Source organism: Brassica napus, chromosome C1 (genome assembly GCF_020379485.1).
Source record: "Brassica napus cultivar Da-Ae chromosome C1, Da-Ae, whole genome shotgun sequence".
NCBI classification, from domain to species: Eukaryota; Viridiplantae; Streptophyta; class Magnoliopsida; order Brassicales; family Brassicaceae; genus Brassica; species Brassica napus.
In genome coordinates, this window is record NC_063444.1 from 12,928,775 (window position 1) to 12,944,664 (window position 15,890).

The window sequence follows — 15,890 nt, forward strand, 5'->3', positions numbered from 1 at the left end:
ATATTCCATCCAATTTTTTTCTATTGTTCATCCACACCAGATGCGACACCTGATAATATCTATCGTATCCACCATCATTAATTGTCATTTCTGCATACGTCAGCCATTTATAACCCTATTAAGTTTTAACCCTAACTAAAGTTGATCTCCTGTTAGACTAGAATAATATGGTGGACAATTTAGTCAAGTCTTCTGTTTTCTTGTATTACTGAAAAATAAAAGTAAAGGTGAAAATATATGGGCTTCCATCGCATATGATCCATTTGTGAATTCGCTGGCACAAAATCAGTCGTCGGTAGCAAAAGGTAATGGAAGAAGATGTTGCTGATTTTAAATGCTCGAAGATTTGTAAGTGTTGTTTGAAATACTATACGAAATAAATATTTTCCTTCAGACTTTTTAGCTTTGAAATTTTTGACAAAGTAGAATTTTAATGAATATTTTAACCAAACGCAAGAGAAAACGGTGGGGGTGCATAATTCATATTCTTTCTATTTCAGAAATTTAGTTGCAAGGTAAAATTTTTGCTTATGATTTAAGTATAACTTTTAATTAATTTATTTCTTTTATCGTAATAATTTTTAAATAATTAAATAGATAGGAAACTGGACATTTAACCATTTTTGTGCAGAAAGACCTTAAACAACTTCTAATTTAAAACATAACTAGATTTTAATCTGCGCTTCTTAAGCGCAATTTTTTTTTTTAACCGTAAAACCAAATATTAAATGAATTTATGTCTATTATTAGATATCTATAGTATTTAAAGTCTGTTCTATTATTATTATTTTAGTCTGGTACAATGTTTTCATTGAGTTTTAATATCCGAGGCAAACTTGTGGTCGAACTGAGAGATTCAGTTACTCATATATAGTGAGGGTAAGATATAATAAAACGAATAAGGTAAAAATATCTTAAAATAAAAAAGACCGTTGTTAACCCACTGAGAAGAATATAATTTTGATTTTTTGTTTTGAAATTTTTGATATATAAATATATATTTGACCATCATAAGAAATATTTTTTTGTACATAAAATTTTAAGAATAATACCAACATGTTTATTATTAAATAACAAATGTTATTAAGTGTATTTGTAAGTACATTAACTATCAATGTACCAAAATAGTGAACCAATTATTTTTTTCTTTTTAATTTTATTAATAGTAGCTATATTATAAATCTTTTAAAAAATCAGTTTGAGACAAATGTTTTATTATTAGAAATCTATACTATTTAAATAATGTTTTATTTATATATATTTATGTATAAAATTAATGGTCTTCATAATTTGGACTTTAAAAAAAAGAATTAAAAATGGGTCTGAAGTTAATCGGGTTTGTAGTATTTTTTAACTTAAAATGGGGTTTAACAGTTAAATTTGTTTTGTTTAAGTTAAAGGCTTAAAGCTCACACTAATATTTTTAATCTTCCGACAACGAAAAGGTAAGATCTTTTTTTGTGCAGCAAAAATCGTGTCTTTTTTTCCGGATCGAAACTCTAAAAGAAAATAATTATCTCCGACGACATTTTTTGGTTTTCTTGTCTCCGTGAATTGTTTTTTTCAAAAGTCAGGTTTGGTAACCACCTCTTGGTGGCTAGTGGTAGGCGGACACCAGTGAGCTAAGCGACATGGGTTCGAAGGCACCCCATTACGGTTTAATCACTAGGTGGCCACCCGGGCCCACCCTGCTACTTCTGGAGTGGAAATGACGTGGCTGCTGCGGACCTCGAGGGATGTCTGGGCTCCGGCCTGGAACCCTCGGTTAACAAAAAAAAAAAAAAAAGGTTTGGTGAGACATGCCATGCGCGTATATAAGATGTTTAGCATTGGTTGAATAAAAAAACTTGGAGAAGAAGTTAATTTGATTTATGGCGACTTTTGGTAAGATAATATTCATCAGCATATTTTCAATATATTCTTTAAGCGAGATGTGTTCGTTAAGAATCTTATTTTAAAATTTTAATGCTGGTCACATGCTGTTATAATATATAGGGGAAGACCAAAATATAAAAAAAAAAAAAGTATCCAAACAACTTTCATAAATAGATTTTTTGGGATTTCTTCCCTTTTAATAGTATTGATGCGTATAATATATAAGGTCTTACAAGGGTCAGAAAAATATATAAACACTCAGTAAATGATGGTGATTTTGCAAAGGTAAATATTTGGTATAATTAGTATGATTGCCTTAGAACCTTAGTTTTAAAATGTTTTTCTTTGTGTAAAAAAATGGTATGTTTGTATTTCAAATATGCTAAGGGTTACATATTAAGCACATTACAGAGTCAGAGTAAAACTAAGTCGAAGTGATGCATTTCTAAAGAAGCATACGTGCTTGTTTCCTAGAAACTAAGAATTAGGAGGTTTCAACAACGGAAATTTTGATTTGATACATTAAAATCCTAATTTAAAAAATTAAGAGATGAGACGATCTGGGCCAGATTCACGTCCTGAAATGGGCCCATCAACGAACAAAGGTTATCCATAATCTCAAAAAGACGAAACCTTCCGGGTCGTGAAGAAGCTTTACGATAACGACGGCAATCGGTTAGAAAAAAAGGTGAACCACACCGATCGGCGATCAATCGGAATCATCGGCTAAGTAAAAAGATGATGATCTCTCAGTTCTTCGTCTTATCTCAACGAGGAGATAACATCGTCTTCCGCGACTGTAAGCTCCCTTCTCTGCTTCTTCCTATTCTGTTTTTCTTCAAAGTAGAGACTTCTTGTCACTGTTTCGACATTCTTTATCCCACGAAGCTGCTCTAAGCTCATTGATCTGTTTGATCTATCCAGCATTTCTTACCTGCTAACATATATGTTCATCTCAATTTCCGATCAGATTATACGATTTGATATCCAATCAGATCTTCTTGCATCAAAGTTAGTTTCTTCCGTTTTGCCGGAGGAGATGATAGTGTTTGTGTATTAGAAGAACCTTGTTTTGTTTGAACGCATTTGATTGGATCCACTAAGATTGTGTAACGTTTTATATTGCTACAGATCGAGCTGAGGTACCCAAAGGAAGTACAGAGACATTCTTCCGTAAAGTCAAGTTCTGGAAGGAGGATGCTAATGCTGAGGCACCACCTATCTTTGTAGGTACCCTCGTCCTACTCATCAAGAGATATCAATTATCAAATACTTTGTTTAATGAAAAATGAATTAGTTTTCTTTGGTATGTTTTAAAGTCAACTGTTCATGTAATGGTTTTATCTTACTCTTTTTTTTGTGTGCTTTATAGAATGTGGATGGCGTGAACTACTTCCATGTCAAGGTTGTTGGTCTATACTTTGTTGCGACTACGAGGGTTAACGTTTCACCGTCTCTTGTCTTGGAGCTTCTACAAAGGATCGCTCGTGTTATCAAGGACTACCTCGGTGTTTTGAACGAAGATTCATTCAGGAAAAATTTTGTGCTCGTCTATGAGTTGCTTGATGAAGTTATTGTAAGTCATTTCCACATTCATTTTCTCGTCTTTAGCCAGCATATTACTGTATATGATGACCATATGCTCTTTTTTATTAGGATTTTGGTTACGTGCAAACTACTTCAACCGAGGTTTTGAAGTCCTATGTATTCAACGAGCCGATTGTGATTGCTCCTGCACGCCTTCAACCTATTGATCCTGCTGCCATCTTTACTGTAAGATTTGAATTTCTTTTTTCCTCTTTATTGTAGATGTGACTGACCCCTTGAGTTAATGTTATGCAGCAAGGAGCCAAAAGAATGCCTGGAACAGCAGTCACAAAGTCGGTTGTAGCTAATGATCCTAGTGGTCGGAGAAGAGAGGAAATTTTTGTGGACATCATTGAGAAAATCAGTGTTACTTTTAGTTCAAGCGTGAGTAACTAACTTTCTTGCCCAGTACGGAAGTCTTGCCAGGCTCTATTCACCTTGCCACATCATCAACGCTATGCATTGTGTCCTAATATATGTAGTTGCATGTTAATGTTATTTTCTGATTTCTGGACAGGGTTATATACTGACTTCTGAGATCGATGGCACCATTCAAATGAAGAGTTATCTTTCTGGTAATCCGGAAATTCGTATAGCTCTTAATGAAGATCTAAACATAGGAAGAGGAGGAAGATCAGTATATGGTATTGCTTTCTTCACCCCCTTCACTCAAATGTTATTATAGAGAGTGAAACTACGTCATATTCTATCTTGTTTCACTCTTTGAAACCTTGGTAACTGATATTTGGGTTTTGATAATGCTTAAAATGTGAACTAAGCTGCATGATTCCACTTATAAGCTTCCTTCTAACCGATTTTTAATATATAGCTACTACCTTAGTATTTTTCTTATCAACTTCATACACATAAAGTGGGTTCGATCTACTTTTACAATTTAATACTTAGCAACATTAAAACTGAGGTATAAATTCATTCTTTTGTTGCAGATTATAGGAGTTCTTCAGGATCAGGGGTGATACTTGATGATTGTAACTTTCATGAGTCTGTTCGTCTTGATAGCTTCGACTCGGATAGAACTTTGTCCCTGGTGAGCTTCAGAAAATTACCACATAGTCCCTTGTCACAACATGTTGGTTTGCTCTTTAATTTGCGTTTCGTTTTCAGGTTCCACCAGATGGTGAATTTCCAGTTATGAATTACCGTATGACCCAAGAGTTCAAACCTCCTTTTCATGTTAATACCTTGATTGAAGAGGCCGGACGCCTTAAGGTACAATCAGATGTGTAGACATCTTTTGAACTATATAAATGTCTTTTTTTTTTATCACAGTGCTTAATTCACATATCTCTGCTTGTTGAAAATTAGGCTGAAGTGATTATCAAAATACGCGCTGAGTTCCCTTCAGACATAATTGCAAACACGATTACTGTCCAGATGCCATTGCCAAATTTTACTTCCAGGTATATAACTTTTTGGTTTGTACGCTAAAATGCGTTTTCGTAAATGTCAGTCATGGTAAATTTTGAATCAAACAAGAGATGGATTCAACGAGGGATTATGTTTGTTGTGGCAGGGCTAGTTTTGGGTTAGAACCTGGTGCGGCTGGACAGAAGTCAGATTTCAAGGAAACCAACAAAATGCTTGAATGGAGTTTGAAAAAGGCAAGTGTTGAATCGTTTCCTAGGTATATATAAAGATAGTGTTGTGCTTCCATAAGCTAACTGTGGTGTTTCAGATTGTTGGCGGGGCTGAACATACACTGCGTGCAAAGCTGACATTTTCACAGGAGTTTCATGGTGAGTGGGTGACCCATCCTCTTAAAAGTTTTCTTCCTTATTTGTCCTCTCAGATAAAGCATCACTGGTAACATTTTGATTTCGTTTTAGGTAATATCACAAAGGAAGCAGGGCCAGTTAGCATGACCTTCACCATACCGATGTACAATGTTTCTAAACTTCAGGTGAGTAAAAATACCAATGGTTATTACCCTTCTTGCACTTCCATTAGACGCCCTGTTCAGTTTTCACTAATCTGTGATGAATTGTTGTAATGCAGGTCAAGTACTTGCAGATAGCAAAGAAATCAAGTAGTTACAATCCATATCGTTGGGTGAGATATGTGACACAGGCCAATTCGTATGTGGCTCGGATATGAGATAATGTTTGTCTATGTCCTAGTACCCTCTCCTCGACAATGTTTGTTCATTTTTGGATCATACTTCTACTAAAGAGGATCCTTCACAGTACGAGCTGAATGTTGTCTCTGCTATTTGGATTTTTTACATATTGTCTTGTTTTGTTCTCTACCCTGGAAACATGAATCTGAATGCAACATATGCCAAGTTATGACAATTGCAAGGAAATAAAAGCGCAACATTGAGACACTTCTCAATAATAATTTAATACACCTTTTTTGTACACGATTAGATTAGCTTTATTACTGAGATAAAAATCAAAACACCTTATTAACAAACGTAAATTCCGTTCCATTACAGTACATTTTCATGGGCAAAATCTCTCTTCCCCACTATACACTACTATATATACCACTTCTCAGTAACAACATTTCACCAGAGCCTAAAAAGGTTTGTTAATAAAACCAACCCCCTTCTACGTGTGTACACTACTTTGTTCTACTACTTTTAACTTAGCTGAGCCAGTCGACAAAAAAAAACATCGTTTCCCCTTACCTTTCTCCTCTGTGATGATGTCTTGAGGCTGGGCAAGTTTCTGGAGAATAACGACTCGAGTCACCTAGCCGCGAGTGCCTAGTGAAGGGAGGAGAAGGCGAGGAAGAGGTTGATGTTGGAGAGGGAGCCTCGGAATGTCCGTGAGCCCGTCCTTGATGATCTCCAAAAATGAAGTCAGCGAAGTCGTCCATGCTTGTACTGTCTGTGCTACAAGAGCATTCATCTGAGTTGCTGTCAAACAGAGAAGAACTGTCACTCGACGAGTCCTCTTCTAAAATTCTCTGCAGCCTCTGGAAGCTGGAATAAAACGACTGTATATTGCCAGATCTGTCACCACCGGGAGTGTTGGAAGAACACACAGGACTTGCGGTAGACACAGACCGTGAGACAGTAGTCTTAGGTACCGGCGGCGGCACACTCCGTTTTTTATTGGTGGATGCTTCAGTTTTATTACATACTACTAATCTTGGAGGCATTGGAGAGCACCTGTAGTCAGTTAGCATAAGTAACCAGATCGAGCATAATCCCTAATCTTAAAGAGTGAGAGACGCATTATAGTATTTATTTACCTTGCGTAGAATAACATATACGCTCCTTTTGTCAAGACCCTTTCAACATCAGAAGTTACTACCTGAAAATAATCAATGCACAACCAAAAGTCACGACATTACAAAGCTTATTTGGAAACTAATTGACAACAGCTTTTGCATTAATAAGATATGAGCATCTTACCGTGTTATCATCTGCTTTGTACCACTTGTTTTGGCTGTTTCTAATATAGCAGACATAGTGACCAGAAAATGCTGCATTCATTACATCCAAGTGAACAATAACTCCATAGAGTTTGTAGTCATGTGATTTTTCACTTCCACCGCTGACATATGGAGCCAAATCCAGCGTTTCTGGAAACCTAACCAACTTATTGAGCTTCCCGAATTTCCCTGACTGCAAAAATTTAAGTGTCCTGAAATTGTGAGCAAACAAGAGAACACAGATGGACCTCAACATAAACAAACCGTGTATCCACTGAAGATAGAAGTTACCTGGAATCGTTTTAGTGCAATAGTAAGGACATTTGGAGGCTCTATGATTTTTAGTTTCTTTTTGGCTCTCTCATAGGATTTACACCTGCTCACACGAAGAAAAAAGTTAGCACCCATCAACCATCGATTGTAAACCTCATTGCCAGAATCGAATAAGAGGTTGCAGAACCATATAAATAGCTCATGCAGAACTCTAATCATCCATAAAACAATGAAAAGAGAATTGAAGTATCAACCTGCCACATTTGTATTTGTTTTCTCCATCCAATATTTCAGTCCTTGTAAATCGACGCAAAGCATCCTCCAAGGTGCTAATATCCCCATCAATCTCAACCGTTAGATCCATCATTTTCTCACGCCGCTCTGATTTCTCTTGACATTTCATGCATTTAATCTGGCAGACATTTTCAAACGATCAGCATTACTACACCCTCCAAAACAATGTATAATAGGTCATGTAGAAATTTAATAGATAACAATACCTTTGAACGGAGGTATCCGCCGAAAGTCAAACCAATTAAAGTTGTATCCTCTAGTTTCCTAGTCTTTGGCTCATCGTATTCAGATGCCTTGATACACAGTGTCTGCATTGTGTCAACAACAAACCTGCAAAAGGCAAGAAGAAAATGAAATCAAAACAAGACTGTTCAAGTTGTAATATATATATATATGCACCAGAGTTTGTTCAATTGCAGAAATGTCAGTTCACCTAAGGAATTCATGTGCATCCTCTTGCTTGCCATTCCCAAGAGAGATTCCAATATTCTGCAGCCGTGACAGCAACCCACTGGGGGACAATGAAGACTTCCCTTCTGTTGCCTCTAAGACCAGGTTCTCAAACCCACAGGTGAAGCATTGTTCTTTGTTTGGACCTAATAGTTAAAGTGACCTATTTAGAGCTTGATAACAAAACATAGCATCCCAGAACAACTAGCACATATTACACAGAAAAGAGAAAAACAGAGAGCAGAGACCCACATGCTCTAGAATGATGTTGCTGGAGAAAGTATGTGGTCAGAGGAGGAGTGAACATAAGGCATTGGAAGACAACATTGGCAAAGCAGCTGCAAACAAAAGAGAATTTTCTTACATCAGCGAATGTGAACTACAAGCTGAATATTACAACAGCTACAAAATAACCTGCTCTTCTTTAGAAAGCATAATTACTGCTCTTCTTTAGAAAGCATAATTACTAGGATAAAAATGCTATGTAACGAGTAACTGGGGTTACCTATTGCCAGAATTGATGAGGCCACAAGGCTGGAGCTCAGTTTTATTCGTATACAGCTTAACAAACAATTCATATGAAAAGAGCCCCTGCATGTCACAAACAAGTTGATAAGAACAAATTAGCTGAGATGATTTGTTGATGTAGGAAATGAGTGTTACACAATGATGATAGCATCCTAGAACCCAGTGATTACCTTATGACCATGTCTTCCTGCCATCTCATTCTCAGCTAATGACTTCGGTTTGGTCCACTGGTCTACAACTTTCAGTACCGATGCCTTCAAACCACTTTTTCCATTTAGAGAATTTATACGGCGAACGGCAACACCATTCTTTTTCTGATGGTCAATAACTCTTCCAGAATCTGCACCTACAGCTGAATGTTTCACAACATCAGGACTCTCCCTCGCCTTTGTGGTCTTGGATGCCAAAACTTGGACTTCCCCAACCTTCAGAGGGGCCAGCACAACGCCACTTCCAGTACTGGTGCTCTTTGACTTACGAAGGGTCAAAGTGGACAAACCAGTAGGATTCAAAGGAAGTGGCGCCTTGATAGAAGACGAACTTGATAGTGAAATTCCAGCTTCATCAGATCTTTTAGCAATTCTTTCATTTCTATTCACTTCATCATGAAAATTAGGAGACCCTGATGCAGCCCTGGGAGTTTCTTCCGAAATAAAATTCCTATGCTCAGAAACTTTACCAGCTGAGGTATCTCTAGAAGGGGCAAAGGATATATGCAGAGAGGATTTACCAGGTTCACGAGATTTAGAACTATCACGATTCTCAATTACACACTCTGCTGATCCAAGAGCCGTACCCCAAAAATCAGACGACTTCAGAAGAGACGGGTCAGCTGATCCTGGAAGCCTATCCGGACCGAGTAAGCTACTTGATTGGCTCTGGTTCTGCCCAGCACCACCCTCAGGTTTAAGCAGATTCAATTTAGGCAAACTAGCGAGGTTGTCTACAGACTCAACCAAATGCACAAATTTAGGAGACAGCGGCTTAGATGGAACATCATCAATATTGCTGAAACAGGTCTCCTCTGCCGCTACAGAAACATGAGCATCCAGCAAGGGCTCCGATCTCTCGGAATCAGATGAACTAAGGCACTCACCAAGAGAAGTATCATCACTAGAGTCACCACGAGGTGAGGAGGAAAAGCCAGAGAACGAGGATCCAGATGTTTCAGCAACAGAAACAGCTTCTTCCTTATCTATAAGGTCATCTTTGTTATCTGCACTTTCTCCACTCACATCTTCAGAAGATCTGGCAGGCTCAGAAATTATTGCTTCCCTGATTGGTCCAGTAGCTGCTTCTGAATGCAGCAATACAGTTTCATCGCGAGTAAGCCCTTCATTTCCTTCTCCACATTTCAAATCAGAGTCACTTTTCTCATCGTCTGTATTATATGTGATGGAAGCAGGCTGACATTCATCTTTGTGACCTTGCCGCCAGTGGATGATTTGACATTTCCCGGAACTAAACAGAAACAAAAAAAAAAAGAAATTATGTGAGGAACAATACCAAGACTATAACTTCTCATAGGGTAGTGAGAAAAGCTTGAAAATTTGACAGACGCTAACGTGCAGCGCTTAAGCCACTGTCACCCAATGGCCACAGATTAGCCAAGATTCAAAAAAAAAACTGTACTTTCTCAGAAGATAGTTAACTACTCATAAACCTATTAACATAGAAAACGAAGTCATTTCTCTTAAAATCTCCGGTCCAGTATGAGTCCATGATACTGCTAAAGTTTACTAAGTACAACTTATTCATCACATCCTATGCTCATGAAATGCAAGCATCATAACATATTAACACATACCAATAACGAACGGCTTTGCAACGAGAGCATCGAGTAAAGGCAGGACAATAGCAAACAGGACAATAGAAGCTATTAGCGACGGGAGCAAAAGAGAACTCGACAGAGGCCTCTCGCTCCACCCTAGCAGCTTCCTCAGAAGCATGAATAAGAAGTCTCCGGATCTCCTCCCTTCTCAGAGCCGCGAGCCTCCATTGGCGGCGAACGACGAAGCCAATCAGAGGTATAGCTAGCAGAGAGATCACAAGGACTAGACTAGAAAGCCCTAGATCCAAGACGAGGAGCATTTATCCTCCCCCAGATGCACACACAATTATAAATGAGACTGAACTCCAAATCTGACCACCAACCATAGATCTCACCGGCGTATTAGCCGGGAAGGAGGTTTAATTTGAGGATCACTAAAGGAGATTTGGCATGCAGAGAGAGAGAGAGAGAGAGAGCTCAGAGTTGTTTCGCTGGTGGGTAAGCTTCCAAATGATGACGGACCCAAATCGAAGATCACACGAATAAACAAACCCTTCAAGAGCCCAAGTTGATTGCTTCTTCTCTAAAAAAAATGTAAAAATCTGGTTTTTTCTAGCTTAGGGTTTGAAAGAAAGGAAGATGAGAGAAAGAGAGAGAGAGAGAGAGGTTCTTCGGTACAAGGAGGAAGAAATTAGCAAGAATATTTACTTTTTCCAAAACGAAGACGTTTCTTTACCACGAATTTTCTTTTCTTTTTTTTTTTTTTTTTTTTTTGCCTCGGTTGTTTTATTTTATGATTTTATCTTATTCTTTTTGTCCTACAAGGAAGTCTTTTTTTTTTTTTTTTTTTTAAACACAGGAAGTCTTTTAATTAAAACCAATACTTTTCAGGTGGTCATTTTTTTATTTCATATTGAGAAAATAATTGTTCAACGAAAATATGTCCTTTCTAAAATATGGTATTCTCTTTGGTTCCTTTCAGATCTGTGGAAGGGTAAAAACCGATTTACAGCTCTTCAGATTATGGAGAAGTCAATTAATAAACATGAAAGCGTAGTGGAATGACGCCAAGTGCAACCTCCTCTTTTGATTAAGTGGCAGCTAGCCCTCTGAAACTAACTCGTATTATATTTAACAATGATGCTTCTTCGAATATAAATGCACATGTTTGTGAAATGCGAAAGGGATGCGTCGACTACGGCTGGGCAAAAAAACTGAACCGAACCGAGTCAAATCGAACCAACCGAACCAAAACCGATTTAAACCGAACCAAAATATATTTCAAACCATTCGGTTGAAGATTTTTCCAACCCGAATGGTTTGGTTCGGTTCGGTTTTAACCGAACCGAGAAACCGATGTGTTTTTGTAATTATTTAAATTAAAAATATTAGTAATACCAATATACTAAAATTCTAATACCAAACCACTTATTTTTCATTCATTAACATATATTCTTCTAACTTAATATGTAATCATCAAAATATTTGATTTAAAAAAATAGAAAACTCTACATTTTTATATTCTTATATGTGTAAACGTGGATGTTAAATCTAAACCTAAAACCTAAAGCAAATTTTATTAAAAACAAAATTTCTTCTCCACAGCGTCACATAGAAGATGATTTATTGCAGATTTTTTAATAAGGATATAAGAAACATTAATAATAATGTTGTTTTTTTAGTTAACTTTCATTTGTTTTAATTTTTATATATTTTTTGTGATTTTTTTAAGGGTTTTTGTTTCAGTTTTATATTTAATTTAGTTCTCATGGTTTATGTTTACATAAGTTATGTTTTAACACATAATTTTTTTTACAAAAAATTAAACTAAGAAGAACCTAATTAAACTGATCCAATAAACAAACCGAACCAAACCGAACACAAACCGAATCGAACCAAACAAAACTAACTATGGTTTATTTCAGTTGGAAAAATACTAGAACCGAACTAACCAAACCAAACCGAACCGAGAAAATAACTGAAGTGCCCACCCCTAGCGTTGAGTGGTGTGATGAGTCAAATACAAATGCAATAGATAGGTATGCTTGTAACCTTGCATGTTAGCATGCGGTTTTGCTAGGTTAACATACTTATTAATATTAATATTTATCAGATGTAAAGCAAAAATTCGTGTTGGCCGAGTGGTTAAAGCGTGTTCTAGGCATGGGCATTCATGTGTTTTAGGCATGGACATTCGGGTCCGGGTCGTATCCTTCCGGGTCTGGGTCTTTCGGATTGTAGAGTAGAGGACCCGATAGGGTAATTTGAAATTTTCGGTTCCGGGTCGATTCGGTTTTTGTCAGGTCCGGATCGGGTCGGTCCTTGATTGTAAAAACCGATAATATCCGACATTTCGGTTTTTTAAAAAAATCGGTTAGGTTAACGGGTTTTAGGGTCTGTTTAGGGGTTTACGGGCCGGGTATTCTTTGATTTTGGGTACGAAATAGTGTATTCGGGTCCAAAATACCATGTTTACCCGAGATATCAACTTGTACTAAGAACTTGCAATGCTTACAATTTACAAACCTGCAATGCTTATAATTTTACAAACCTGCAATGCTTACAAACATGCAATATACCCTGTCAAATTTTAAACTTAATAGCAACAATAACATTACTAGCAGTCTAGCACACAAGCAGTTTCATAACATAAAACTAACACACAAGTTTAAGTCTTTAACATAAGTCACAAATAGACATAACAACAACAAACTGATCAAGTGCAACTGCAAAAACATAAAAACTAGGTAACGAGAAGGAAAACACAACAACAACAAACTGATATTCAATCTCCAACAGCCGCAATCAGCAGCTTTCAAGCTTGAAAGATAAGTTCAAATTCTAAAAAACAAAAACAGTGAAGGTCATTATAATGGACATAAAGATTAAAGAGATTAGAAACCAGAAATTATACATCTCATAAGAGCATCTTCTTCTTCTATCAGCTTAAGCATTTGTTCTTTTCCTGGGATTCTTTTTTCCTTGAGTCTATATCTCACATTTGAGCCACTGCTCCATGCACATCAACACTTCTATCATATAGCGTGTCAAGCAACTTCTGCGTGGGTCTAAAATTCGGCCACTGGTGTTGAAGGCCGACTCTGAAGCAACAGAACTCACTTGCATTGCAAGTACATCCTTACCTAACAGTGATAGAACCGGATACTTTGCACTATTAACCCTCCAGAAAGAGAGTACATCATACTCTGAACCGCCTATAAGGTTTGGAATCTCTACATTCTCTTTAAGATAAGTATCTAACTCACTAGTTTTTACCTGAAATCATGTTTCTTGAATAAGCTCTTTGTAGATGCCGTTCATGCTCTCATACGCAAGCCCATTACCAAGTACTGTCCTCTGAGATACTTCATCTGAGATACTTCATCTCCTAACTGATCTTGTGACTGAGACTGAGACTGAGACTGAGATTGAGAAGATGGTCTTTGTCCTTGACTATTTAATGTTGAACCCGAACCACCAGTGCCACTGCCATTGTTGTACTGATCAAACAAACTCCTCAAAATGTCCTCGATTTCATCTTCCAAATGAGTAACCTCAACTGAGCCTTCTCAATACAACTTCTCAAACAGCTTTGTGGTAACCTTCATCTTCTTGGTTGGGTCAAGAACACCAGCGACAATGACAAGTTTATTCATCTTCCCAGGATTTGTCCCAAATGGATTCCAATACTTGCCTAGCTTCCCTAACATGTTTGCTGCCTTAGACCTTAAAGTTTCATCAGGGTCAGGAGCTTTGCTTAAAGCAGTGATGTTTCTCGTGACTGTGACGATCGCATGACACTATTTATGCGCAACAATATAGTTTGTTGCAGACAGAACCAAAGTAGCTTTGTTGAAAATAATTAAGAACTGGACTAACCTATCAACTGCTTCCCAATCATCTTTAATTGGTGGTCCAACTCGTTTTTTTCCATCCACAATTTCATTGAAGTAGTCGTTGTAGGGCTTTTACTCAGCTTTCATCTTCTTAAAAGCCACCCCAAACTTCATTGCTTGCTCTAACATCAAATAGGTGTTCCACCTAGTTCTCACATCTAAAGGTAAGCTTCCTCTCTGAATTCTTCCTGATTCTACATGTCACTCAAAAGAAATCTGCCTCGGAGTTAAAGACCTCACAAAATAAATGGCATTACGAATGGCGGGACACTGCTCACTATCTCCAGCAAACCTACTTTAACAATCAGATTGAGAATGTGAGTAGCACACCTAAAATGCAGATACTTTCCATCTAGAACAAGTGCTTTATCTCCATTTTTCTCAATAAAAGATTCATTAAACTTCCTCAATGCTGAACCATTAGTTGTCGCATTATCTACAGTTATGCTATACAATCTTTTGATACCCAATTCCTCTAAGCAATCAAGAAGTGCCTTAGATATTGTTGATCCTTTGTGATCATACACATTCTTGAATCCAATGATGAGCTTCCTCAATTGCCACGAGCTGTCTATAAAATGAGCTGTAATCACCATATAACTGTAACCGGTATGAGGAGCAAGCCAGATATTAGTCGTCAGTGAAAGTCGTTGCTTGTTTTCGTTAAGAATCTTCTTCATTTCCTCTTTCTTTTTCACAAAGGTCTCAACAATATCCCGGGTTTCTATTCTTCTAAAATGAGGCACATAAAGCTTAGTTCTGTCGCAGAAATTCCTCCAAGCTACGCTCTCAACCCAAGATAAAGCCAACTCTCCCACAACCATCATCTCATTTGTCGCTTGTCTAAAGAAAAATTCAGATACTTTGCACACTCTCATGTTACGATCTCCTCCGACATCTAAAGCACCTTGATTATTTTCTTTGTTCACAGCCCGCTATGCTTGGTAAGACTTACACGAAAGAGTCACATGTTTCTTCAAGCTTGTTGTTCCTGATTTTGTTGCACATGCCATCTCTTTTCCACAATAGTTGCAGATGGTTCTATCATTGTCTTCTTTCTTTCTAGTGAAGTGCTCCCATACCTTTGACATCCTCTTATTTTCTGACCTTGAACCACTTGCGCCTTCTGGTTTCTTATGTTTTGATTTCTTACGAGAGATTGGAGTCTCAACTTCATCTGCTGATTTATCTAACTCTTACTCTGAACCATCATCACAAGACGCCATCTGCATTATAGATAAGACAACATTAAACCCTAAACAAGAAAGAAGCTTCAAAGAAAGAACAGAGGAACCAAAAATGCCAAGAATGGAGAATCAAACTCGGATTAAAACAAAACCATAAGCAAGAATCAAGAATCAAAATCTGATTAAACCAAAAACATAAACACGATTCAAATCAAAAGTTCGAGACTTACCCTAGTTTGATTTGTAGACAACGCTGTCGCTGATGAAGAAGTGGCTAGGGTTAGGGGATTTCGATGAAGAACTTGATTCTGATGAGATTCCAGTTTGATATTGTTTGATTTTCGGATTTAGAGTTTATAAATCGACAAACTCTTCGATTCAATTGCTTATGGGGAGTGGAACTAATTTTGGAAAGTAAAAGGTTTAACGGTACATCGGGGAAGAGAATAGGTTGAAGTAGCCAGTAGGGTTGGTTTCGGGTCTAATAAAACTCTATCGGATATAGGGTAATTTTCGGGTCGAATAGTAGATCCGCGAGTCTTGAATAGTAAGACCCAATAGAGTAATTTGGTTATACACGTACCTGATCCGAACCGGGTTTTTCGGGTCGGTTCCGGTTCGGGTAGT

The 15,890-nt window shown here is 37.4% G+C and overlaps 2 protein-coding genes across 2 annotated transcripts; one reads left to right on the forward strand and one right to left on the reverse strand.

Moving 5' to 3' along the window:
• Positions 1-2,504: 2,504 nt before the first annotated feature.
• Positions 2,505-5,806, forward strand: LOC106396522 (AP-4 complex subunit mu-like). The gene is made up of 13 exons (XM_013836933.3): positions 2,505-2,674; positions 3,007-3,101; positions 3,248-3,451; positions 3,532-3,648; positions 3,718-3,846; positions 3,980-4,106; positions 4,410-4,510; positions 4,588-4,692; positions 4,789-4,883; positions 4,997-5,084; positions 5,159-5,219; positions 5,310-5,383; positions 5,479-5,806. The coding sequence occupies exons 1-13, from the start codon at positions 2,614-2,616 to the stop codon at positions 5,575-5,577; spliced, it is 1,356 nt and encodes a 451-aa protein (XP_013692387.2). The 5' UTR covers positions 2,505-2,613; the 3' UTR covers positions 5,578-5,806.
• A 62-nt stretch (positions 5,807-5,868) lies between these two features.
• Positions 5,869-10,877, reverse strand: LOC106396521 (ubiquitin carboxyl-terminal hydrolase 16). The gene is made up of 11 exons (XM_013836932.3): positions 10,217-10,877; positions 8,580-9,870; positions 8,387-8,472; positions 8,134-8,219; positions 7,865-8,027; positions 7,638-7,761; positions 7,392-7,549; positions 7,156-7,240; positions 6,845-7,057; positions 6,682-6,743; positions 5,869-6,598 (listed from the first exon to the last, which is right to left on the reverse strand). Exons 1-11 carry the CDS (start codon positions 10,498-10,500, stop codon positions 6,109-6,111), a joined length of 3,042 nt encoding a protein of 1,013 aa, XP_013692386.2. The 5' UTR covers positions 10,501-10,877; the 3' UTR covers positions 5,869-6,108.
• Positions 10,878-15,890: the final 5,013 nt, after the last annotated feature.

Coding starts and splice junctions, on each gene's coding strand:
- LOC106396522 (XM_013836933.3), top strand. CDS start 2,614: ATGATGATCTCTCAGTTCTTCGTCTTATCTCAACGAGGAGATAACATC. Junction 3,847..3,979: donor GTGTTACTTTTAGTTCAAGC/GTGAGTAACTAA, acceptor ATTTCTGGACAG/GGTTATATACTGACTTCTGA. Junction 4,884..4,996: donor TTGCCAAATTTTACTTCCAG/GTATATAACTTT, acceptor TTGTTGTGGCAG/GGCTAGTTTTGGGTTAGAAC.
- LOC106396521 (XM_013836932.3), bottom strand. CDS start 10,500: ATGCTCCTCGTCTTGGATCTAGGGCTTTCTAGTCTAGTCCTTGTGATC. Junction 8,220..8,386: donor CTCATCAATTCTGGCAATAG/GTAACCCCAGTT, acceptor TTTTGTTTGCAG/CTGCTTTGCCAATGTTGTCT. Junction 8,028..8,133: donor GCAACATCATTCTAGAGCAT/GTGGGTCTCTGC, acceptor TTTAACTATTAG/GTCCAAACAAAGAACAATGC.